The sequence below is a fragment of the Vulpes vulpes genome, chromosome 15, assembly GCF_048418805.1.
Source record: "Vulpes vulpes isolate BD-2025 chromosome 15, VulVul3, whole genome shotgun sequence".
Taxonomy (NCBI): domain Eukaryota; kingdom Metazoa; phylum Chordata; class Mammalia; order Carnivora; family Canidae; genus Vulpes; species Vulpes vulpes.
In genome coordinates, this window is record NC_132794.1 from 79,233,793 (window position 1) to 79,259,560 (window position 25,768).

General features: G+C 39.8%; 2 protein-coding genes across 37 annotated transcripts in view; one reads left to right on the plus strand and one right to left on the minus strand.

Moving 5' to 3' along the window:
- The window catches only part of LOC112913367 (mitochondrial import inner membrane translocase subunit Tim23), a 33,627-nt gene extending 28,561 nt beyond the window's left edge, over window positions 1-5,066 (plus strand). The window contains exon 7 of the mRNA XM_025989912.2: window positions 4,599-5,066. Coding sequence (XP_025845697.1) covers window positions 4,599-4,714 — 116 coding nt within the window. The 3' untranslated portion in view covers window positions 4,715-5,066. The remainder of the gene's footprint in view (window positions 1-4,598) is intronic.
- A 724-nt stretch (window positions 5,067-5,790) lies between these two features.
- Window positions 5,791-25,768, minus strand: part of NCOA4 (nuclear receptor coactivator 4) — a 60,806-nt gene continuing 40,828 nt past the window's right edge. For 4 of the 36 annotated variants that reach the window (XM_072739364.1, XM_072739368.1, XM_072739362.1 and 1 more), the window contains 9 exons: window positions 14,453-14,607; window positions 12,858-12,998; window positions 12,589-12,677; window positions 11,848-11,956; window positions 11,222-11,311; window positions 10,371-10,514; window positions 8,310-9,326; window positions 7,787-7,927; window positions 5,791-7,381 (listed from right to left, as the gene is read on the minus strand). In XM_072739364.1, the coding sequence (XP_072595465.1) occupies window positions 7,376-7,381; window positions 7,787-7,927; window positions 8,310-9,326; window positions 10,371-10,514; window positions 11,222-11,311; window positions 11,848-11,956; window positions 12,589-12,677; window positions 12,858-12,998; window positions 14,453-14,593 (1,878 nt within the window). In that variant the 5' untranslated portion in view covers window positions 14,594-14,607 and the 3' untranslated portion in view covers window positions 5,791-7,375. Of the gene's footprint in view, window positions 7,382-7,786; window positions 7,928-8,309; window positions 9,327-10,370; window positions 10,518-11,221; window positions 11,312-11,847; window positions 11,957-12,588; window positions 12,678-12,857; window positions 12,999-14,452; window positions 14,608-14,718; window positions 14,862-15,987; window positions 16,078-18,951; window positions 20,743-20,805; window positions 20,977-25,768 lie in introns of those variants that run through there. The other 32 variants (XM_025989890.2, XM_072739353.1, XM_025989889.2 and 29 more) reach the window with 29 other exon arrangements.

Here is a 25,768-nt window from a genome sequence, read left to right on the forward strand (position 1 = left end):
TATCAGGTAAACTTTCACTGTTCTGGGTCCAGAGTTTTCAAGGGAGATGTTAAGTCAGTGTTGATAAACCCTCTAAAACTTGCCTAAGATTCTCAAAGGGGACTGGGCTCCCATACCACCACAGGAAAGCAACCTCCAAAATGACTAAGAATCTGATGAGAAGAAAAAAAAAAAAAGTCCTAAAAAGATAGTAGTGTGGGGAGTCAAAAACTACTGAGAAAATTTAATAAGTGTAGTCTTGCACAAGAGAACTGGGATTGCTGGGGAGGGACTGGTGGTGCTTGGGAGGGACTCCCTCACCATGGGAAGCCCTAAAGGCAGCTGCTCTGCTGCTAAGAATCACACATATTGCTTCCACTCTGTAAGAGAGAAAGTGAAGGGGGGGGGGGGGGGGCAGGAAACAGCATCTTGTATGTTCCAGTTGCTATTGATAACCCACCTTTTCTCTCACCATCCCCTCATGTCATCATCCATGAACTTCTATACCTACTTCTATACTATAAAGTATTTTTCATTGACCATTTTGACTTTAGACTTCTACCTTCAATCTGTCTTATCACTATTTCTGGCTTAATCTTCAAGTATGGTACTAATTCTAATACTCCCTGTCCAAAAACTTTTGATGATGACATATTGCTTTTCAACTTACATTTCTCATCCTAGCCTTCCATGCTCTAATCCTAGCCTACATTTTCAGACTTTTCCCACACCTTCCTTGCATATATCATATGACCAAACACATAAATTTGAAATCCAGTCCTTCTATAAGGCCTAGATCAACTGTTATTACCCCTTTCAATAGATCTATTTATTTATCTATCTATCCTGGAGGCAGTTAAATGTGGTGTAAAAAACAAAGGGCTTTGGAGTCAGACTGGGTTTGACTTGACTAGCATTAGATCCCTAAACAGCTACATGTACAGAGAAGAACTTGTCTCAATTTGTTACACAAGGGTATATTCCCTTCACAGACTTGTAAATAAGATAACTTATATAAAGTAAGTTACTTACATCCCACCATAAGCACATTTTATGTAATTTTTACAAGGCTTAACAGTTTTCTTGGTAGGAAGTCAGTAGATAAAAAGATTGAAAAATCGAGAACTAGCAAAGTAGTTGTGTTATTTAGAAACATGAAGGTAAAAAGCAAAGAATGAAATGGTTGCCTTTGGGAACTAGGAATTAAGGTGAAGATTGTGTACTACATTGTTCATCACTAAAATCTTGGTACTATTTTGACTTGAAATTTTTCATATGGACTACTTAAAATTTAAAGTGAGCAAAAACCTATGTATCAATTAGGCATTAGAAGAGAGGAGTGAGGAGTTACTATTTAATGGGTACATAGTTTCAGTTTGCAAGATGAAAAATGTTCTCTGGAGATGGATGGAGGTGATAGTAGCATGATGCCTTTATACTTAATGCTACTATACTGTATTGTCAAAAATGATAAAAAAAAATTTTATAGTATTTAGTAGTAGCCATGTCAGTGTTGTAGGTAAGGCTGGAGGGGCCAGCATCATCTGCTGGCCAGATGCCTATCCACTATCCGGAGGCTGAGAATGTTTTATATTTTTAAAAATGGTTGACCCTTGAACAACATGAAGTTTAACTGCATGGGTCAACTTATATATAATTTTTCTTCAATCAGTACAGTACTGATTTTGTATTTTCTCTTACGATTTTCTTAGTGATCCTTTCTGCTTCATTCTAAGAATACAATATAGAATACAATACATACAAGGTACGAAATATGTGTTTATCAACTGTATGTTTTCAGTAAGGCTTCCGGTCAACAGTAGGCTATTAGTAAACTTTTTGGAGAGTCAGAAGTTGTACATGGATTTTTGACTGTGCAGGGGGTGGGGTGGCATCCTGTAAGTAACCCCACTCACTGTTCAAGGGTCAACTGTAATTACATTTCAAGTGGTTATGTAAATACCTATATAATAGCTTTTGGGACCTGAAAGTCTAAAATATTTACTTCTGGCCATTCTAAGAAAAATTTGCTGGTTCCCCAGCTCTAAAGTAATTGTCAGTTCAGTGTATTAGCTCTGCCACTGTCCAGCTCTATACCCCACAAACAAGGTACTTTAATATTCTGGGCCTCATCATCCTATGATCAAAAGATTTGCCCTTTCTGGCAAATGTTGTGTAAGGACCAAAAGATAGAAGGTAAAACTGAAACACATGTCTGGTGTTTGTTTTCCTTTATAGAGATTGACCATTGACCTTATTTGGTTACTGTGTTCAAAGCAAGAATATTTGCTATCAACTTCCTGTGTTTAGTTGGGCAGAAGTTCTTTACAGAAAGTCTAAAGCCAAGGCCTTCAAACGTTTAATAGAATCAGTTAGAAAATGCTGGAATTAATGGAAAGTTACAACTAAAACCTGGCTTGGTATGTGATAAGAGGCTACCCTTAAATCAGGATTAGCTGTGCTTAGTAAATCAAGCACTGCCAATGTTTAGTGTCTCCTTGCTGCAAATAACTGTTGTCCAACCTTCAAAGAAGTGACTTGTTTGAATTGTTTGTTTCATTTTGGTCAGAAAGTAGAAAGCTTTCTAGGAGACAAATTGTTGTTAAGGGACACTTAAAATGCCACTGGTGTCCCAAAAATCTGAGTCTTGCAATTCTGTTTCATTGTTACCCCTAGTGCACCTGCCCAAGGAGGCTTGTTATTTGATAGCTGAGAACTAATAGGAAGGAGTCTTTGAAAAAAGTGGCTAAGGAGAAACCATGTTCTTAGGCACACTCAAAGCAAAGGGCCTAGTGTAAGGAACAGTTTGCCGGCATTTCCAGACCAGTGTGCAGAGTTCAGAGCTCTGTAGATCCAGGGGAGTTCATCTGAAGTTGAATGTTTGGTCCCAGGAAAACATCTGCAAATGTAGTGTGTTTCCAGGTACCTGCCCTCCATCATTTTTCTGCTAATAAACAGGAGTGAGGCCACCTTTCTTTTGTTTTTTGTTGAGTCAGAATGGAGTACTGTATGTTTGTAACCTGCTTGAAAGAGCCCTCATTATACTCCGTTTAGATCTAAAGCAGCATGTTGATGCTGTTGCAAGTAGTAGTTATTCTCCTGTACTTCATAGTTTGTTTTTTTCCTCTTAGTAATTTGGTCCAATTATAATTCACCTTTAGTCCCTAGAACTTTTTGTTGATTTACTAAAGACATGATAGGTTAACTTATTATTGGGCAGACTGTTTTAACTAAGGTTGAATTTTTCAACCGCATTGGATACAGTTGCAAAGTCAACTGCTATACTTAGTCTAAATGTAGCAAGATGATACAGAGATGATATGGGCTTCAAGGAGAAATCTTCCATTGAATTTTTTTCTGATTCCTGCTTCCCACATATTTGATGATGTTTATAAGTGATGCCTGCAGTTTCTGTTTCAGTCTGTTTGAGAGAGATAATTAGGGCACTTCATGGTGAAAACCTATGCAGGTCGGCTATCAGACCTCTTCAGACCAGAGAGGCTCCTGAAGGGGGTGGCTTTTTAATCAGCTGAAGCCATCTGGCAGGACAGGACATTCATTGCAGAAATGGTAGTCTGAAGTGTTCTAACTTGGCAGTGTTACTGAATTTCACAGAATTTCCTGGTTTGTAGCCAAAGGACCTCTGGTAAGGTAATCACTGGACCACAGCTCCATTCCAACTTTGCCTTCCTAACAAATACGTAACTTGGAATGACTATTCCATAGGTATAGACTCCCTGAGGTTTATGGTATCTACTCGTTTGTGAAACCATAAGAAGATTGAGTTATTTCCTAAAAGCTTATTTGGGTACCCCTTAGTCCTCTTGGTAGACTCCGGGGATGATTTTCAGGTAACTGATTAAAACATTTTTGTTTTTACGTTTCAGGTGAAATATATATTGCTACTTGTTTTTCACATGAAAAACTTGTTCAAGGTTTAATCTTTCAGTGTTTTTCAGTGAGGATGATGAAGCTGTGTGCCTTGTTTCTCATTAGTTATACTAGATTGGCAGATGTGTCAGTGTAGGAATGGACAGGGAGGAGGGTGGGGACAGGTGGTCCTTTATCAGCACTTAACACAAAAATTTGATTATAGCTATCTTATCACCACTACTTCTTGAGTCTTCAGAGTTAATAGAGGACCTGTCCAGAGTCCAAAGGTTAATATTGTTTCCAAAGAGGGTGTCACCTTGTTTATATTATAGCCTTGAATCAATTTGCAGTGCCTCTGAGGTCCTAAACAGTAGGACTGGCAGGAAATTATTCATCTGTTTGGGACTTCAATAACATGCATAAGATCTTGTCTGAAGCATTGTAGGAACAAGTGAGATGGAGAAAAATCAAGAAATTATTCATGCTCATGATCTTAGCTATAGATTATGAAATTAAAGGCGAAAAGATTGTGACTGAGAATACAATATATGTATTAAACAAGTGATTTAAGGGAATCTCTTGAACCTCTCTTGGTTTCTTGTATTATTTTTAGGACTTAATCTATTTGAGGTGGAATATTGATAAACATGAATTATGTCTCAATTTCATGATAATGTTACTTAATCCTTTGATGCTAGGACACTATTCAATACGAGGCTGTTTCTCCCCCTCCTCCTCTTTTCCAGGTGGTCTACGAGGGGTAGCACGAGGTGGGCTAGCAGGACTAACGCTTACCAGCCTCTATGCGCTATATAACAACTGGGAGCACATGAAAGGCTCCTTACTCCAACAGTCACTCTGAAGATTTCGCCAACTTATGAGTGGAGGACACTTTAGTAGTCATCCAGATCAATTTATATGTCAGTCTGGAGTTGCTCTCTCTTCCTACAATTAGTTTGAAAAATTGGAGATTCCAGTTTGCTGTGGTAAAGATCATGTATGGTTGACCAGGACTGGCATCCTGCTAGCCAGAGTGGAAGCCCAAACTCCTCTGCTGGCTGAGTAATGTGGTTCTTCCCTACCCTCTGAACTGAAAAACTACTTACAGGATTCAGGTCATGATTGTTGCCTATACCGTATCCCCACATTTATTTAATGATCTGAAACTGTAATGTTGCCTTGTATTTCCAATAAAGGGTGAAATTAGAACCGAAGTGTAAACACAGTGTCTCTATTTAAAAGCATTTTTCTGGATATAAAGTGAAAATTACTCTTAGCATTTTTGTCTGCCCCAACTAGGCCAACTCATTTTCTTGGTTGTGTTGAAATAAAGGGTTACTTGGCATCATTAACATCTAGGTTACAAATTTTCTTCAATAGAATTGACACTAAACCTCAGGATACTTGATATAAACCATCATGCTAAATTCTCTGCTCACTAAGTCACCTCCCTATGGAGGATAATTACAGGATAGAAACAAGCTACAGGGTTTAAGGAAGCCTTGGGAAAGCTAAAGGTGAGGGCAAGTTATTTGTTTTCTCACCTATGAAATGAAATTAAATAAAACTGCACTGCAGGTCACACATATACATAATACATACTAAAACAACTGGTGTTTATTATGAAGGGAAAGGGTAAAGTAGGGCCTTCCTGCATGCACCCAGAGAGAGAGGAAAGCACTGAACCTTAGCTGAAGGCCTCTAGTTTTTTTAAAAAGAGAGTTTAATATATTTCATAAAAATTAAAAGAGCAGATCTGAAGTCTGCAGGAAAAGACTCAAAGTGAAACTGGTAATATACCTAGCTTTTGCTATATTAAGATTCATAAGATACACTTGGTATTTAAGTGAATATAAAAGTTCTCAGCTGTACTCCTACCCAAAGGTCACTGTGGTAGAACAGTCTGTGATAAGGCAGTTTTACAGATACACACAACTATGCCTGTTTGTGCTTTTAATGAAGGGAGGTACAAAATGCTTCCACACAAAAGAATGTTTTACATACTTATTAGCATGATGATGAATGTAAAATTAGGAACACATCGTTAAACCTCAAAACTACAAAGTTTCCTGCAACATAAGATAATGGAAAAGGCTCCTTAAATTTTTACCTGCCACCTTTATTATTAAAGTTCTAAGTGGTATTGGGGGAGGAGCGACGACCAAAAAACAGGTTCTTTTCAGCTGTGTTCAAGAAGTCAAATGAAGCTGTATGGCAAGGACTGTGGGACTGTGAAGTTTCTCCAAAAGGGCTTTTAGATGACCACATCACAAACTTCAAAAGTATTAATAACATACAGGAAAGCTGAATTTAAAACTTGTCTGAAAGCCCAGAAAGCAGCTAAGATATCTCACCTTTGAGAATTTAAAAACATTATAAATTGCATTTCCTACAGAGATACTTTTTAAAGCATGGACGGGACTTTTAAGGATACTGGGAAAACATCAAAGTTTTCATAAAGCTTCAGTAAACACCCCAAGGCACAAGTGTTCAAAACAGCCTATTCACTAAAATGTCACTGCATTCTACTTCCAAAGGTGTAGGTACGTTATGCTTGCAGTGAGAACATTTCATTTATTCCTAATTAAAAGCACCAGGTGTCAGGCTCAGCTTCCCTTTACACAGGATGCACCAATAACCCTTAGGATAGCTAACAGTTCAAATACTACATTTCCAACATGTCTTGCCTTTCGTTCTTTGATTGATTACTCAGCAGGAGGGCTCTTTTACCTGTGTTCAGAATATTATGAAAGTGGCTAAGACTACCCTGGATATAATATTGAAACAATATGGAGCTCTTCTAAAAGCTCATTAGATACTTTAATAACATTTAGATAACAGACCAAATTTGCAGTAGCTGAATCTCTTTCAAAAGAAGAAAAATAACGTAGAATCTAACATGTAAGTTAAAATGTTTTGTTATAATCAATGTCAAAAATTGCCAAGATTGTTAATACATGTTGTGGTAAGAAAAAAAAATCACTATGTTGGCAAGGTTAACTATTTGTGTGAAATACACTATAGATTAATTAAACAGAAGAATCATTATTTCCACCACCAATGGAAGAAAACCCACAGCACGGGGAGCATCTAAAGGAGGACAATCAAAAGATTAGAGAAGCTTACTAGCTTTCAAATATATCAACACACTTTGATTACAGAACTATTTCATTTTTAAAACTACAGTGTTTTAATGTACTTCTAGTAACAATTCAATCTAAGGAGCTGTAGAGGCTTATGAAAAAGACCTATCCACCAAGATGCTGTGTTTGTTTCTAGTGTAGGGCTGAGTTAATACTTTTGTAAGAAGGAACTGAAATCACCTCAGCATCAACAGTCTTTTTCTCTTATGCAGTAACTTATAATTCGATGACTTATTTCTCTTCACTAGCTCAACTAGGCAGGAAAGGAACTAAGCTGACTGGTCAGACCCAGAAACAATGATTTGGCAAGCTGCACAGTCACTCGGCCCATGGATATGGGATAATTTGCAGAAAAGTTGCTTGACTTGAGTTCCATTCCTTCACATCTGTAAAGAAACATCCACAGATTAGAGTCCCTTCACTATAGGATAAAAGCAAATCTCCCCCGCCTTAAAGCTCATACTTGTTTCTCAAGCTAATAGAATCCACAACAGACTCTGAAAATTCCCGACAGTTATATCATCTTAAAAGGTCACTTTCAAGTATGTCCTAGTTATTTTATAAAGCAAGTTCAAGTGAAAATACCTGAAACTGTTACAATCCCCCAGCCATCATCACTTGCCTAGCACACACACCATTAACAGGACTATAGTTCAGTGAGCCAAGTGTGAATTCATATAGAAGACAAAACATAAAAAATTAAAAAAAAAAAAAAAAAAAACCACATCGACAAGCTGGAAATCTAATTTTTTTTTTCTTTTTTTTTTTTTACACTAGAGACATGTACACACCTGTAGAGGAGTTCGATACAACCACTTTTCTTTGTCTACTTTAAGCTGCATACAGGCAAAGAGGTCACAAACTGCTGGGAGGCCATAACGGTCTTGGGGAAAGTTACATTCCTCCTGTAGCGGTGAGTTAAGTAATACTTCCTGCAAGAAGACAAAAGCGGTGGGTTGCTACATGACAACTGGGAGGCAAGACACCAACTTAACTCATCTGCCCAACAGTGTAGTGTCTCTAAAGAATGCGTACATGTTGGCCATTCTCTCAAATAAGCAAGAGAAAAGGTAAAATTGTTTATTAATCTTTCCCAAAAACAACCACTAAAACTGAGGTGGTGTTGTTTTTCTTTCCTGCAGGATGGGGCCTGAAAGCCTGGAAAATGTACAAAAATTTCAGTCTGAATCAGATGTTCCAGCAAGATTAATATGCCAAATAACATTTAACATATTTCAGGATCTGGCCCATCTGCAAGATTTGGGATTAAGAAAGTATAAATCTACTAAGTATAGTTCAGATGTCTGTGCTCACCTTGGCCTTCTTTCGAAGGAGCCACTTGTCTTCTCCTGAGGATAACTGGCTGAGGTTTCCCATCTGCTTTCCTGGCAAGACCCAGTCAGCTGTATTAAAAGGATGGCAGAAAGTGGCCACTGGGTTCATAGGCTTTTGCTTGCTAGCTCTGTCTTCAGTACCAGGCATTTCCTTGGGACAACCTTCTTTGCATGAGGGTGTGATGAGCCACTCTGACAAAGGGCTGTTCCTTATGACTTGGAAGGAATCAGCAATTCTAGAAGGAGCCACTGCCTTTGACATCTTAGCTTGTTGTGCTGCCTCTTTTCTAGAAGGACAGAGCCACACACTCAGGGAATCTATACACTTCTCAGACTCAGGATTTGGTTCCACAGGCATACCATTTTTGTCTTTTCCTTCTTTCTTCAGAAGCCATTTACACAGAGCTTCCTTCTCACAGTTCTCATCACACACACACTCTGCAAAGCTCGTACAGGGCTCATTGGCTTTGCACACCTCCTCCACTTTATATGGGTCCTGATGATTCTGGACAAGCCAATCCTCATTAATCATGCTGGGAATGGACAAGGGTTTCTTGGCCTCTAAGTGGTCGTTCAGGCACTTCAGATTGCCCAGGTTTTCAATCTCCACACCCTTGGGCTGGTTGCCCCGACAATTGGTACAGGAATCGGGCTTGACAAGCCAATCATTCACACTGTATGGCTCCTGGAACACCTGCAACAGGAGCTTAAACTTCCCACTGGTTTCAAAGCTGCCATTCCCAGGCTTCTCCAGCTTATGGGATTCCTGAGGAGTCACCAGCCAATCAGAAAGGTCCATCTCGTCCTGCTCAAGAAGGTCCAGATCTCCAATCTTTTCAATTTCAACAGAGTACGAACTGGTAGTAGAATGGCTATTACACTTCTGGTAAGTTGGTTTTTCAGGAACCTCTTGTTGCTGACTCTGGTGGAGCCAGTTTTCTAAGCCCTTTAGGTTGCCCCAGACTTTACCGAAGAAATTGCAGGCTCTGGCAGAAGTCTACACAAGAAGTATACAGTATTAGTCCACAGAACATTATGGCTGCTTTGGGGTTCAATGATAAGAATTCATTTATTTACACTCCCTAGAGTTTCTAAATTTAAGTATATAAGGCCAAGGAAAGGATTTTCTGTTGGGATATTAAAATATGTATTGAATAACCAACAATTTTCTGCAGTTTTAAAAAAACTTAAAAATACTAAAGACAAGCTTTTGTAGCCTAATTGATAGAAAAGAGGCTGGTAGTTCTACATTCAGCCTTCATAAATAAAGACAAAAATGAACAAAGGATATGATTAGGCAAGTCATCCAAGAAGGCTAATTAACCTAAAAAATATTCAACCTCCATAATCAAACTTCAAAACAAAAGTAAAATTGTTCTTTGTATCAAATTCAGAGGAAAAAAAACTTATAAATGATTGCCACTATTTGAGAAGTTTCAGGGAAAGATACACCCTCAATATTCTGCCAAATATTCTGAATATAAATTGGTATCAACTTCCTAGAAAGCCAAACTGACGATATGTATCAAAAGTCTTAAAGGGTATGCAGAATTATAATCTAGAAATCAATTTCTAGGATTTTACTGCTAAGGAATTAACGTGCACACACTAACTCCTGGCTGTTTAGGGGAACTGTGTTCATACCCAGAAAAACTGGAATTTCAATTATAGCCAATCAATGAAATATTATATAGTATTACAGATTCTATGGAAGAAATTAAATGAAAGAGAAATATATTTATGCTCTACTTAGAAAAAAAATGCTAGTCAAAACAGGATTTACAGAATCATGTTTCTGAAGTGTATGTATGCATACAAAAATGGAAGTATGTAAGTAAGAACGTTAGTTAGCTCTGCATGTTGGGGTTCTAGGTTTGTATTTCTTTATAGTTCTCTGTTTTCTAAACTATCTAGAATAAAGAGGCATCACTGGTGTAATAAAGTTGCAAAAATATTTTCAGCCTAATAGCAAAAACTAATGACATAAACTAAAACCATCTACTACTCCATCTACCTCAGAAACAATAAGGCAGCAACATACCTGACTATTCTCCAAGGTCTGCTTTTGGGTGAGCCAGTCCTGGAGGTTGGTGCTGGGTATGTAAGGAGCCTGTCGAACACTGGCAGGTTTGCTTCCAAGGAGCCATTCGCTGAGAGAGACAGCGGTAGTGCTGGATGCTGACTTCTGCTAATTACATAATATTCTGCTGCTTAACAAGGCAATGCCAAATACCATAGAAAGTTCACCCGTAAAGCAAGAGACCCAAGCTTTCTAATTTCACTGACCCTGCACAATTCACATGACTTCCCTAAGCCTCCATCTTCACAATTATAAAATAAGAAGTATAGCTCATCTCCAGGGTTGCTTTCAACTCAAAACATCTAGCACTCTATATTCACATTGCCTTAAGAATTATGAGAAGGTTGCCAAAGAGCTACCCCCAGAGAGCTAATGATAATGTCCTATGAGCTAATTGGTAACAATCACTTTCTCTCTTAATACCCATAAAATCTCTAAATTTCTGACATTCAGTCTCAAAGGGAGTGTTTAATTGCATAAATTAACTCATTCCACTGCTGCCATTTTGCAAAAAAAATAGTAGCAAACAAAACCAAACAAACAAACAAACAAAAACCAAAGTGATTTAGTCAAAACCCAAAAGAGGGAAGCCTGGGTGGCTCAGCGGTTTAGCGCTTGCCTTCGGCCAAGGGCATGATCCTGGAGTCCCGGGATTGAGTCCCACGTCAGGCTTCCTGCATGGAGCCTGCTTCTCCCTCTGCCTGTGTCTCTGCCCCTCTCTGTCGCTCATGAATAAATAAATAAAATATTTTTTTTAAAAAAACATATAAACCAAGTAATAATTTAGTTACCAAAAACAAAATGACATTTACCTGTTCTGGCAATGGGATATAACCTCTTTTCTCCAGGAAAGACCCAATATTTGATGAATTAGCATGAGCAATAAGATGCTCAGGAATTTGCTATAAAATGAAAGCAAATTAATCATGTTTATTAATGTTATGCTTTCATTCCAAAAAAGTAAAATTGTAATTCCTAAATTTCAAAAATAGCAATACATTACTATTTTACTAGAATATTCTTTACACTAAATTCGATGCCTACACAAGTAGTTATGAAATCTGAGAATTCTCTACTATATAAATATCATCATAAAAGAGAATTTTTTACCATAACTGGTAGTACTACTGTTTTTAACAAGGCCCAAATCAGATCATGTTTAATTTTTTATCTTAAATACCATTCAACCCATAGACTTTATAAGAACTATGTCAAGGTATCAAGAGAGACAAGATGAATTCAGAAATTATCAGTGAGTCAATACCACATTCCAAGAACTACCAGCCTAATGCTCTATCAGCTTAATCAGAACATGAAATTCTGTAGTTTACCAAATTTTCAAGAAAGCCACTATTCACAGTAAAATATTTTAAGACCATTTGTGAGTCCACAGGTCTGAGAAGTGCACTATGAATTATCTGAGATCAACACTACTCACGATGGTCTTAAGGGATCCAAACGTGGTGATGGCCTGGCGCAGAGCAGTTGTGTCTGCTTCAAACAGTAGGACAGTCGAATCTTCAGGTTTGAGGGTCAAATTGCCCAGTCTGGAGAAAAAATAAATATCAGACTACTTTTTTTTTTTTTTTTTTTTAATTTTTATTTATTTATGATAGTCACAGAGAGAGAGAGAGAGAGAGAGAGGCAGAGACACAGGCAGAGGGAGAAGCAGGCTCCATGCACCAGGAGCCCGACGTGGGATTCGATCCCGGGTCTCCAGGATCGCGCCCCGGGCCAAAGGCAGGCGCCAAACCGCTGCGCCACCCAGGGATCCCTATCTGACTACTTTTAAGGAATAACTGTTTTAATCTAAAACAAAAGCCAAATTGTGAATAATCTGAAATGACTGTACTTTTCTAAGGAACTCATCAAAGGTAGAGGACTTCATTATGAACCACCAGGTATAATATTAAGCATATACATAGAGTTAGTATGATCTTATTACTGGAAAACTCAAGTTAAATCCAAGACATACAAGGAGTTACAAAATTGACTTGTTTTTGGTTTTTTTTTTAAAGAATTTTTATTTATTTATTCATAGAGACAGAGAGAGATAGGCAGAGACACAGGCAGAGGGAGAAGCAGGCTCCACGCAGGGAGCCCGATATGGGACTCGATCCCAAAATTGACTTGTTTTTAAAAATACATCAAAAGTCAAAACAAGTAAAAATATCTTTACCTCTCCAGGCACACAGACACTTGATTAGCTAGATCTTTGTTTTGGGTGCACTCCAGTTGATGAATAAGACAATTGAACTGGCCCAGTAACTGTAAGAAAAAATGAAACTATCTAGCCACAAGGTTACTAAAAGCACCAAATATATCCAAGTGTAAACAAACAATACTTGGTACTAAGCTTTTACCTGATCTATATTAATGGTACATTATAGGAAAGACATTCTCTGGAAAACCATACTCAAACCAATTATAGCCTTACAGCCACCTTACCCAGTAGAGCTGTTGGGCCTGCTGCTGAAGTGTCTCCTCTTTAAGCTGATAGATGAGATCTACCTGTTCATACAGCCACACCTCACGGCTTCGGAGGCATTCCAGATGACGGCTTATGCAGCTGTGAATCTGGGCTTTGACCTAGTAAACACATACCTATTAGCTTCACTACTGTTATAAGCCTAAAGAATGGTGAGTTTCTTTTTTTATTTATTTATTTATTCATGAGAGACAAGAAGAGAGAGAGAGGCAGAGACATAGGCAGAGGGAGAAGCAGGCTCCATGTAGGGAGCCCGACGTGGGACTCGATCCGGGGTCTCCAGAATCACACACCCTGGGCTGCAGGCGGCACCAAACCGCTGAGCCACCTGGGCTGTCCTAGAATGGTGAGTTTCTTAAACTTCTGAGGGTCACAAATCCTTTTGATTATCCAATCACATATACGGAACCTCTCTCCAGAAAAATACGTATCATATACTCAAAATTTTGCCTGTAATTTCGGGGTTGTGGGTCCCGGTAGCACACCCATGGAACCACCAAAGGCCCACAGACCCAGTTTAAGAATTTCAGCCACAAAAGCTCTAAATTCTCCTTCCATACCCCATCCATCCAAAGAGGAGCTGGTTTATTTGGGTGGCCTGAAATAATCAAGAAAAAATAAAAGGATATGTAATACTGATCCCCTAAGTTTTTCATATAATTTGAAAACCTATATATAGTCTTACAAATTTGTCAGCGGAGTAAGATAGAAGTATTAACTTAATGGCTAGCTAGCCCTTGTCTCTTTTCTCACTCTATGAATGAGCAAGCCAGTTCCATTAGGCCAATTAAATAAAGAGATGTGCCACTACATGTCAACAGCCAGAAGACCAGTGGGGCAGAGTTTAAGTAAACCTGTAAACTAAATGTTTCTGAAACCAGAAGTAGTGATTCAAAAAAGAACAAATAAAAAAATCCAAAGGAGAGTGCTCATTTCAGCAGCATATATACTAAAAATCCAAAGGACAGAAGTCAAAACACCTATAATTATCCATGAGAATCCGCATGAGAAACTATTTTAAAACAAAATTTTTCTATAATAAAGTTGTATTTCAAAATCATGTAATACTTGGTCTTCCCACTCACCAACAGAATATTAGGCCAAGGGAACAAAGAGATTTCATTTTGACTTGACTCAACAGCTAAAGTGATTTACATTACATGCCACCAACAAAGCCATGCCACAACCAAGTTAAAAGCTGGTAGGGGCCATGATGCAGCACCATCCTTTATGCATCAAGGACACAGCTGAGCAGTAGAATACTCATTCATTTTGTTATTTTTTTATTGATGGCAGTGCTTGGCATAGGGACCACAAAGAGGAGCAATTAAAAAATGCATGCTGAACTGAAATCTTTGAGGTGGCACAAGGTTTTCCAGACTCTTCTACCATCTGTTTAATTTCCTTTGGGAATCAAAGGCACCAACATTTCAGGCATACCAAACAAGACATGGGGTGAAACCTGGTTAGCACAGAGAAGCAAAGTCCTTAGCCATGCTCTAACCAGCCCTGTGCTAAAAACCCAGACAAGAGAAGAAAAAAGCGCACATCACACCTCTTGCAAGTTATCTTTAATTTGCTGTTCAGCCCGGAGAACTCCACCAATAGCAAGCTCCAAGTCCCTCCGTGCATCACAACACCTCAAAAGGGGTTCTCTATTACTGGAGCGGCCACTCTGGTCCTGTGAGGTACTCATTCTGCTCACTGTTCCTGTGAGAGGAAAAAAAGAAAAATCTAAATTGCACTGTAATTTCAACCAAAAACCACCTTTCAAACATGCCCCAAATGGTCATTCCAATGAGCTCCCAATTACTAACTTACTTAGATCACTTCCAAAACAGGACCCGGCACATAGTGTACTCTTAATAAATACTGCTTCTTCTTCCCTGCCCACCACTACTGCATTCCTCCATACAATACTGTGCATCTACTTTAGTGATGCTTTACATGTAAACAGATTATTCCTAAAAAACAAACAAAAAACCCACTAATTTTCCAGAACTGATAGGGCATATAGCCTCCAGAAAGTTAAAACAACACTACAGTGTAAGTTTCTGTTTATGAAACACATAAAGTCATAGGGGGCATATGTTCTTGTTTTACAGATTGAGAGGTGAAGACTTAAAAGGTCTAGAAGGATCCATAATCACTCTGAAAAGCAGCTACAAACCGGTAACTTGGTAAACAGTTTAGAACACTGTTTAGATCTAACATTTACCTGGACTGGGCAATGGAAATTTTAAATTATTTTCTCTTTTAGATAGAACTTTGTTTTTTTAAACTTAGGAAGAATTTAGGAATGGTTTCAGAGCTACGAAGCTCTCAAGAATGTAAATCTAACAAAATAATTTCATAGTATTCTAATATAAGGGAGATGCTCACAGACATTGGTGTGGGAAACTACAAAGTTTTCTAATAATCTTGGGCTTAAAAGAGATAAGAAATAGAAGTGGAAAGAACAGCACACAACCAATGATATACTGAGACTGAGAAGAATGTAAGAAAAACCATGAAACCAAGCTTGATAATAACTGTTGGAAGAGGGACACCTGGGTGGCTCAGTGGTGGAGCATCTGCTTTTGGCTCAGGTCATGATCCCGGAGTCGGAGTCGTGGGATCAAGTTCCATACGGGGCTCCCTGCAGAGAGCCTGCTTCTCCCTCGGCCTGTGTCTCTGTCTCTGTGTATCTCTCATGAATAAATAAAATATTTTAAAAAACACTGGAAGAAGTCTGGTGTCTATCTTGGATAGATCTAGAATCAGAGATGGTTTCTCAACATTTAGAAAAAAACAGCAATCAGTGTAGCTCAGCATGTGTTCACATAGCCCTATGACACCAGAGTTATTTCCTTCTTGGACAGTTTTACTAAACCGGCCATTCAATGCAATCCTGCGGCCACAGTCTATCTGGATGCTCAACACATGATCTGTGACAAGGATATATCCTATCTTTGGGGATAAAGTGAAAATGAGCTAAAAAGAAGTACAACTAAATGGAATCCTAAGATTAGTTTTTACAAACAACTCAAAAAAGTCACAGACTGAAGCCAGTCTGTAAAGTTTTGAGGCATGTTTTCCCTAATTACTCACCTGTTTTCCCTAATTACATGGATAAGAACAGAAAGCAGGTATGACAGTCACAGTTATCAAAGGACTTTGATAAAAACGGATTCTACATACCTGTAAAATGAAAATGTAAATGTTTAAAACCTGAATGGGGGATGACAAAGTGGAAGAGAATAAAGTGTATTTTAAAAGGATGAAGACTTAGTTGAAAGTAACCTCTATATGAGTTAGCACTGTGCTGGGTCTGAGAGAAAAATAACACCATTTGCATTTACAACAGTATAGCATTTGTCATAGGACTAACCTGTTCCATGTCTATTAAACTAAATTTGAAATTTCTTTCTGAATAACACACTTTAGAATACACATTTAGAAAAGGAAAAGGGACTTTAAAACCATGAAAAATTACTCCAGAAGGGAAGCTGTTTAGCCTAGATAAGAGAAGTCTCTGGGAGGACATGATTACGACAAGTAACCTATCAAAAGATTTGTTCAGGATCACCCAAAGAGGGTAGAGGAGGATTAACAGGAAACATCTGAGGCAGTATGTGAAAGAACTTCCTATCCGTTCTGGAGGCAACGACCTCCTCTGAGGAGCCAGCTTTTGGCTAAACAGCAGCCTAGCCAGTGTAGTGTGTAGAGTCCCCCAAATGGCTGACTCCTCCTCTGAGAGGACACGAACTCTGGCCTAGACTGCATCTTCAAGCCTAGGTTTACGACTAGACAGCTAGCTAGAAGCTGGAAAGGAATAAAGGCGGTATGATCCTCACCCTCAGAAATAAAATGATGGGAGGAAGAAGCCTAACAGGCTCCACAGTGAGGAACTAGAGATCCTCTAGGAAACTTAAAGATTTGGGAAACTGTAATTTCTGTTATTTTGTTACATCAGTCTGTTTCCCCATAATGACCTCTGGAAAGGAAAGGCCTCCTTAACTAAATTTGATAGGAATCCCCGTGGAAATTTTTCCTAACACATATGTTAACACTTGGTGCACTCTGTAGGGACTTTGAAAAATACCTGTACAACACAAGTGAAGCGTTGCCTTACACTTGAGAGCTGGAGTGTCACCTCATTACCACAAGTTGCTTCACTTTGCACTTAAAAGTTATACGTAAGGCATATTTAGCTGTCTAATTATTAACCAACTTTCACCTATGCCAAGTTTCCCATTTTTAAGTCCTCACCATTTGTGTGGCATTCCACAATATCTGGCACAGTGTAAAATGTAATCAATAAAATTAAATTAAAATGCACTTCACAATGTCAAACCCCAGAGCTCTAGATCACACAGGTGGCAAATTCAAATGCATATAAGTGCTGACTGTTATTACTAAATCCCTAAAGTAGGTCTTCTAAACTCAATCACAAGTACTATACAAACTGTCTAACAAGAACAATGGGCAGCCAGGGTGGCTCAGCGGTTTAGTGCCGGCCTTCAGCCCAGGGCGTGATCCTGGAGACCCAGGATGAGTTAGTTCCGTGTGGGGCTTCCTGCATGGAGCCTGTTCCTCCCTCTGCCTGTATCTCTGCCTCTATCTCTCTCTCTGTGTCTCTCATGAATAAATAAAATCTTTAAAAAAAAAAAAACAACCTGTCTAACAAGAACAAAATATGGCAAAACTATACAAACTGGGTTTGCTCCTTATCAGCTATGGACAGAAGCAGGATGAGATTTAAGTTACAAAACTCATTTCCCCCCATATTTATCACATTTTCAAATTAAAATAAGTGTTATCCTTCAAAACAGTAATCTTGTTAAGAATAAGGGTCTTTAGAGCCCATCTGTTCAGCCACTAAGAAATCCTTTTTTTTTTTTTTTTTAAAGACTTTATTTATTCATGAGAGACACACAGAGAGAGGCAGAGACACAGGCAGAGGGAGAAGCAGGCTCCATGCAGGGAGGCTGACGCGGGACTCGATCCCAGGACTCCAGGACCATGCCCTGAGCCAAAGGCAGACGCTTAACCGCTAAGCTACCCTCAACTGCTGAGCTACCCAGGCGTCCCAGAAATCCTGTTTCATTTCTTTATGATCAGTCCCCGGATGCTTGTCTCTGCTGCCTTTGGCTGTGCCCCTTTGCCTCCCAGTGGGGCAGTGGAGGGGCAGTCAGCTTCTCTAGCCTAGATCCCAAGAAAGTAGTTATGCAAATGCTTGCCTTTTTGTACTGCAGTGAGGAGGAAGCCCTCAGAACTAGAATTAAGAATCCACTATAGGAGTGAACTCAAATCACAATGAGGTGAAGCCTGACCTACCTTTATGAAATACCACATCTAAAGAGACTTGTGGGAGGTAAATAGTTCACACAGCCATTTTCAACAATTTACCATTTATTTCAGGTTCCAGAGCCAGTGCAGCAAGCATGACAGTTAAGAGGTTACCCTGGAAGCGGGGGTGGGGCGGGGGGGGGGGGGGTGAGCAGTGGGGAGGCGTTTAACAAATGGGAGTTCTTCATCTGCCAACATAAAACCCATGGGCTGGTTGCTTACTTCTCTAAGCCTCCACTTCCTCTGGAAAAACGGAGACAATGACAGTAGCTACAAATGGCCACAGAGAAGCTGAAGTGAGACATTATCAGCCTGCCGGCACTTAATCCAACCCCTGCACTCTGCACTTTTTAACACTATTGTTAGGTTTAGTTGAGTTATTGGGACTTTAGGAACCATCACCCCTGGATTAGAGAGAGCAGCACTGAAGCTAGAAAAGGCTTTGAAGTGAAGAGGCCTTGACTCAGAATCATTAGGCCATTTATCAATGCTATGACCTTGGCCCATTTGCCCTTTTAGAACCTAAACCCTAATTCCTAAATCAAGATAATACCCACCTTGCAGATTTAGGGGTAAGGATGTGGTACTTGTTTAACAGATAGTAGTTCCCTATCGAATCTTTCACTATACAATATAGCAAAAGGCAAACCGTTTTTATGGCAAAAACTCAATAGTCTAAACCCTGTACTTACCAAGTATGCACACTATTGTCTGGTTTCTTACCTGTAAAAGTACTGGACCAAATCGGCTCTAATTCCAAAATTCAAATCAATGAAAGACTATTTAAAAATGTCTTTTCCTCTTCATCTTTGTAATCCAAACCACTGCCCCCACCTTCAAAAGAAGACTGCTTAAATGTGCATCTTTTGAGACAAAGTCAAAAGTTTAAATGCTTCTGAAACTTCCCTACCTCTAGGATTCCTGTCCTAAATTTAGGGCAGGAGGAAGAAAGAGGGAGAGATGCATGCACTCCTCAAATAAAGCTCCAGGAAAACCTAGAGCTTTCCCCAAAGAGAAGTTCTATAAACTATATATGCAATCTTTGCATAGTGGTTTACACAAATCTAGTTATGAAATCCAAAGATCATGAAACCAGAATTAAGTAACTAACCACAAATGAAGCTCTATCGTTATCATGTGCTTTAACCATAAAATTTCAAAAAAGCTTTAACCCTCGTGACCCACATAAAACCACAACTTAAAGTACAAAAATTTAGCCATCTCTTTAGTAGACTTTTCTCATTTTATAGATGAAGCCACTAAGGCCCAGACAGTTTAAACCACTCATTTAAAGGGCCACAGCCATAACAGGTTTGAGTTTAGAACTAAGGTTTCTAAGGTCTAGTCCTGGATGCTCTCTGACCAGCTTGTTCTTCCTTTTTTTTAGTGTATTATCACCCACAAATTACTTGTATTTGCCAAGACTACAGTTTGAAATTAACATTCAAAAAAAAAAAATTCCAATGGAGTACTATTGGAATAATTTCCATTAAGATTCTGTGCATTTTCATAGTCCTCGATAAATTAAGACAATTTCTTAGAATTTTCTTCCTTGGATAATGCTAACAAAAGTTGGCATAGTACCCGTGCATGTCAAGACAGTTTCAGAATAATCTAAACACTGCCAAATGCCAGTGCCAAGTATGAAGGACAAGAGCAAGAGTCCTGGATTCTGACCCCACATCCGTATCATAATCACTCAAAGTTCCATTTGTCTGTCTGAATGAAAGCTTAAACCATGTCACCTCTAACTGGGCCTTTCAGGTTTCACTGTTTTGCCACCTTTCCCACCTGCCCCTTTCCAAAAAAAAAAAAAAAAAAGTTTTCCACTTCTCAGTTATTTTCCTGGCTTCCAAGTCACTGCCAGAAGCCGATGTTCTAAAAGCAACCCAAAGCATACATCTACGTTCTCTGGATTACTAAATTTGAAATATTGCCAATGTGGTTATCTTTGATGAGACATCTACTAGACTGCACAAATTTTCAGGAAAAAAAATGATAAAGTAATTAATATTCCACATCACCTTGAGACATTCCTTCACACGTTCTTTATTGTCAAAAAAAAAAAAAAAAGTTTATTTCACAATTCATTAACTCAAACGCTATATATATCTTACCCTAGCCCCAAAACACTTTTAATTCTTCATCAACACAAGTATCTTTGGAATTCAGGACGATTCTCCATAGTTTCCTTCACACCTCGCAATAAAGGCCGATACCTGACGAGCCTCCAACAAGCTACGGGGACAATGAAATCGCGGTGTCGCACCCCAAGACGAGCACTTCAGAGTCTACACGTACCTACCAGCACATCAACTTCCCGAAGCAGTAACTGCGAACCGACCACAAAATTCCCCACCTAATGCCAAATAAGACTTTTGTAGCTCAAAAGCACCACGATTCGCGCGACCTCCCAGCTTCCCCCGCACCGCGGAAGAGCACCGCCGCCCCGCGGGGCCGCGGACCGCAGGGCGCCCGCTCAGCACGCATGCGCCAGCCCGGCCGCAGCGCCCCCTCCCGGCCCAGCGTGGCCCGCCGACCGCAGGCGCCCCTGCTGCGGCCCGGGCTGCCCACTACCTGCAGGCTGGGTCTCCGCCGCACGACCTCCTAGGCGAGCCGAAGGCCGCTTGATCCCCAACTGGGCTGGCGAAGGTCCCCGAGCCCACGCGCCGCGCGGCCCCGGCGGCCGGGAGCGCGCACGTCGGCGGCGGGCGCCCGGGAGGTTCCGCCCACTCGGGCCCTCCCCGCAGGAGCGCCTGCCCCGCCCGGCCGCCTGCCGACGCCAGCGCAGCCCGCAGGAGCTAGGGCGCCCCTCCAGCCTCGCCTCGGCCCTTCTCCAGCTCTCAGCCTGTATCCACCCTGTTCCGCGCCCCAAGTCGTCAAGGCGTCTACGCCTTCAGGGTTTTGCTGCCTGTCACTGCAGAGAAACGACAACGTGGTCTTCTGAAGGCTTACCGCGCCACTCCGGGACGTCCCTGCCGGGTACTTTATGCCTCCTGAGGTCACCAGTCAGCCCCGCGGGCGTTCAGCCCTCGCCTCTTGTTCCAAGTGTCCGTTATTACTGTCTCCAACTCAATGAGAATCACATGACTTCTATGTGAAATGTTTAGGGCAGTACCTGCCATATACAGTATTCCTATCTGATTATCGTGCTCATCGTACAGTACATTTAGTTTGGTGCCCTTTTCTGCAAAATCACCCTTATTGCCTGCATATCCAATCAGGCCAGCAGACAAAATTTAGACAGCACTAGTCATTGCCTTTCAATCAATTTTATTAATGTAAAATACTTGCTCTTGTCTATTCACAAACTATTTTTGTAAATAGTAAGAGTAAAGCAAAACCACACAACAAAAAGCAAAAGACACTCCAGGCCATCACCTCCAATTAAGCATCCCTCAGATTTCAGATGAATAGTCTGATCTATGCTGCACAAGGTTTCTGGGATCCCATTTCAGATAGTCATTACCAAACATTTCAGACAGTCACTACCAAAAGTTATGAGAAAACAATTTCTTCTCTATTGGATAACACATTTTGTAAAGATTAAAAAAAAAAAACAAAAAACACAGGACAGCCCGGGTGGCTCAGTGGTTTAGCGCCGCCTTTGGCCCAGGGCATCATCCTGGAGTCCTGGGATCCAGTCCCTGCATGGAGTCTGCTTCTCCTTCTGCCTGTATCTCTGCCTCTCTCTGTGTCTCTCATGAATAACAAAATATATATATTAAAAAACCAACCAACAAACAAACAGGGGCTCCTGGGTGGCTTAGTCAGTTAAGCCTGCCTTCTGCTCATGCCATGATCTCAGGGTCCTGGGATGGAGTCCCTCATTGGGCTCCCTGCTAGGCAGAAAGCCTGCTTCTCCCTCTCCACCCTGACCGTGCTCTCTCTTGCTATCTCTGTCTCTCTCAAATAAATAAAATCTAAAAAAAAAAAAAACAAAAAAAAAGACATACTTCTAAATGATGGAAGTTTAAATTTTGTGGACTTTTGTACTTTAAATGGCTAGAAAAGAGGAATTTTCAGTCTAGTAAAACATAACTGATGTCAAGAAGAACTTTCATCTTTAGGTGCCCCTACAAAATACCCACAATGTAAATAAATACAATAGAAACTGTGTTGACCATCACCTACATAACCAATTGTCTCTACGCCCTCTCTAAAAGATCCTGACCAACACCTCCACACACTAAATAATCCAGCTCTCCCTCACTTGAATTCCTGAGTTACTGAGAGTCAGTGTTTGTTCTATCAGCTTATTCCAGCTGTAGTTGTCACTACAATGATGTGATTTATTCCAAATTACATAAAGACTGGAGGAAAAAATAATAAAAATCTAGAAGAATTCTACATTCAAACCACTTTGCAGGCTCCTCTTTTCTCCCTTAGGTTTCATTATTTGCCCTTATATCTCTATGTTTACATTCTAAGGGTGATTTTACCTCTCTTCTGCTTCAAGATTTCTATGCTGTCTCAGAACGAGAACCATCCACTCCTAGTAGGTCATCTCATCTAAAGAGGATGTAAACTCCCCACTTGCCTATAGGATAAAGTCCAAATTTCTTATAAAAGGAATAAAGTTCTCTATTTTCTCACTCCAACATGATTTTCCTGCCATCTCCTCAGAGCAGCCCCCACACTGTAACCTGCTACACAGCTCTTCCATTCACAGCCTAGGCTGGTTTACCTGTCCAGCTTGGCTCTCCCAGTTCTCGCCGTCAGCAATACCAGTTCCCTTCTCCTTACCTGTCCACTTTTCTAACTATGCTCAAGTCACCACCACTATGAAGACTTTCTGGCCAAGCACCTTTCTCCTCAATAGTTTTGGCCAACAGAGTTTGCTGCTCCTTCCTCTGGACCCACTCTAATCTATACAGGTTTCCAGCGTGAGACCTGTAACATGTTACTCTAATTACACAGTACATGTCTGCCTCCTTAGCTTGAGATTCTCAAGAGAAGGTACAATGACTTATTTGGCTTTGTACACTCTAATGCTGAACAGAGTCTGGTAAGGGTATTTTGGCTTACCAAACCCCTTCACACTCTACGTGGTCTATTGAATTGACAAAGAATGGTGTCCCTAAAGTTGTGCAATGCTGTAACCTTAAATTCAACAGAGACTTAATGTGTATGTTTGAGAAATGAATAAATGATAAACAGACGTTCAAGTTCAGACTAGCCACGATAAGAATAGTATAGTTCTTCTTTAAACATAGATAATCAACTTGATGTCACAGTAAGGCCTGCATTCAGGATGGTTTTTCAGAGGTGGAAATGTTTCTAGTGTTACTATTTTTAGTTTTCTTTCAAACAAGACAAAACTGGCAAGGGTACTGCCACTGAAACCATGATCCCAGGACAGGCACTGAGACAAAGCATCTTTCCTCAGGCAGACCCGTCAAAGTTTAGCTATGCAGATTCACAAACATCAGGAAGTCTGTAAGTTAAAGAGGAAATATTAACTTATCTACAGCCAACTCAGGATTTTTTTTACTTCAGATTTGCAGTACCACAGAAATTCTAGCTGACATCACAAAAGATTGGTAGGCTTTCAGAACTGGGACTCTGTCCTATTTTCAACTTGAAACTTCTGGTCATAAAACAGTAAATGATAGGAAAACATACTACTTATCTACCATCCCAGTGATAATACTATTTTAGAGGATCCCTGGGTGGCTTAGTGGTTTAGCGCCTGCCTTCGGCCCAGGGCGTGATCCTGGAGTCCCAGGATCGAGTCCCACATTGGGCTCCCTGCATGGAACCTGCTTCTCCCTCTGCCTGTGTCTCTGCCTCTCTCTCTCTCTCTCTCTCTGTGCCTCTCATGAATAAATAAATAAAATCTTTTTAAAAAAATACTATTTTATCTCTGATTTTATAGTAAGTATCTTACGGTTTTTCCCATAGGAAGTGAACAAGTCATATATTATCCCTTCTCTAAAGCCTGGGGTACTAGCAATAATGCTAAAATTAAAATCAAATATACCTTAAGATTATGTTCTTATGAAATCAGTAATTGTCTTAGTATTAAAAGACTTAACTTCTTATCTATGATCAAACTGACAATCAAAAACTTTTTAACCTATTATTCATTCCTACACTGAACCAAATTGTCACATTTGTAGAGCACTATAGGAAAGACTGGATAAGAGGAATAGTGAGGCTCAAAAGGGTTCCCAAACAGTTTTCCAGCACCAGAGGAACATCTTGATTCCACTGAATAATTAAGCCAGGTAAAATCAGGGAGGATGACTTGGGATAAGTATGGTTAACAGAATTAGACTGAATCATTCACATCAGGAGCAAAAAGAGCACCCTCAAAATGACTATTTTATGGGTGCCTGGGTGGCTCAGTCAGTTAAGCATCTGCCTTCAGGTCAGGTCATGATCCCAGGGTCCTGGGATGGAGCCCCATGTCTTTGGGCTCAGCAGGAAACCTGCTTCTTCCTCTCCCTCTGCCCCTCCCCCGCTGCTTGTGCTCCTATTCTCTCTGTCAAATAAATAAATAAAATCTTTTTTTAAAAAAAAAGGTGAAACATTGTTCAAAAAAATAACTATTTTATTCACTTGCCCGTGAATCTACCTAATTCAAAGAGGGTGAATACCATGTCGGGCCCTGAGGTATTGTAGGCTAGGTGGGATATTTATAAGTTATGATTGAATGTTATAATTTAATAAGCAAAGACAAGCTGAGAACTATATGGCAGCTCCTCCGACAAGCATACTATTTAAAAACACTATTTAAAGCTACTCACCAGAAGAAAAGTACTCAACTTTGCCCCCATATGAGCCTAGGCCACTCAACTTGTCTGTGTGCTATATGTTGAAACAAAGTATCAAGACATATCCATAATGAAAACAAAGCCAAAAGGAAAGTTGTGGACAAGTCTTTATTCTCTGAGGCTCAATATACTTCTTTTGAAAAAGTCCAAGATTGATAGTCTTTTAATTTATTATTTTAATTCTAGTATAGTTAACATATGGTGTTATGTTAGTTTCCAGTGTACAATATGATTTAACAATTCCATATATTACCTAGTGCTCATTGTGATAAGTATACTCTTAGTCTCCCAAAGATTAATATATGTAAAGCACTGAGAATAATTCCTGACACATAGTAAGAGCTATATCCCCCATTATCCAAAAGTAGAGCACTTCTATGAGGATTTCTGATTACCTGACGATCTATCTTTCTAACAGATGCACAAAATACATTAAGATAAAGCACTAATCCTCAGAAACACAGTTCAAAGCTATGGTGGCTTGATGTTGAGATGCTAAGTGTAGCTTCCAGGGAAGGAGCTTGGTGGAGCCACTCTAGCTGCTGGGGTGCATAATGCCTCTAATAATGACTCACTGCAAAACAAATGCTGAACACCACTTTTGCTTTTTGCCCTTTTTTGTAAAAGTAAAAATCCTCTTTGGAAACAGATACAAATGCAGGTCTTTCATAAAAGTAAAGTGACGTAACAAAAGCTTTAAAAAAGCAGGAGAGGGGGTGTTTGGGTGGCTCAGTTGGTTAAGCATCTGCCTTTGGCTCAGG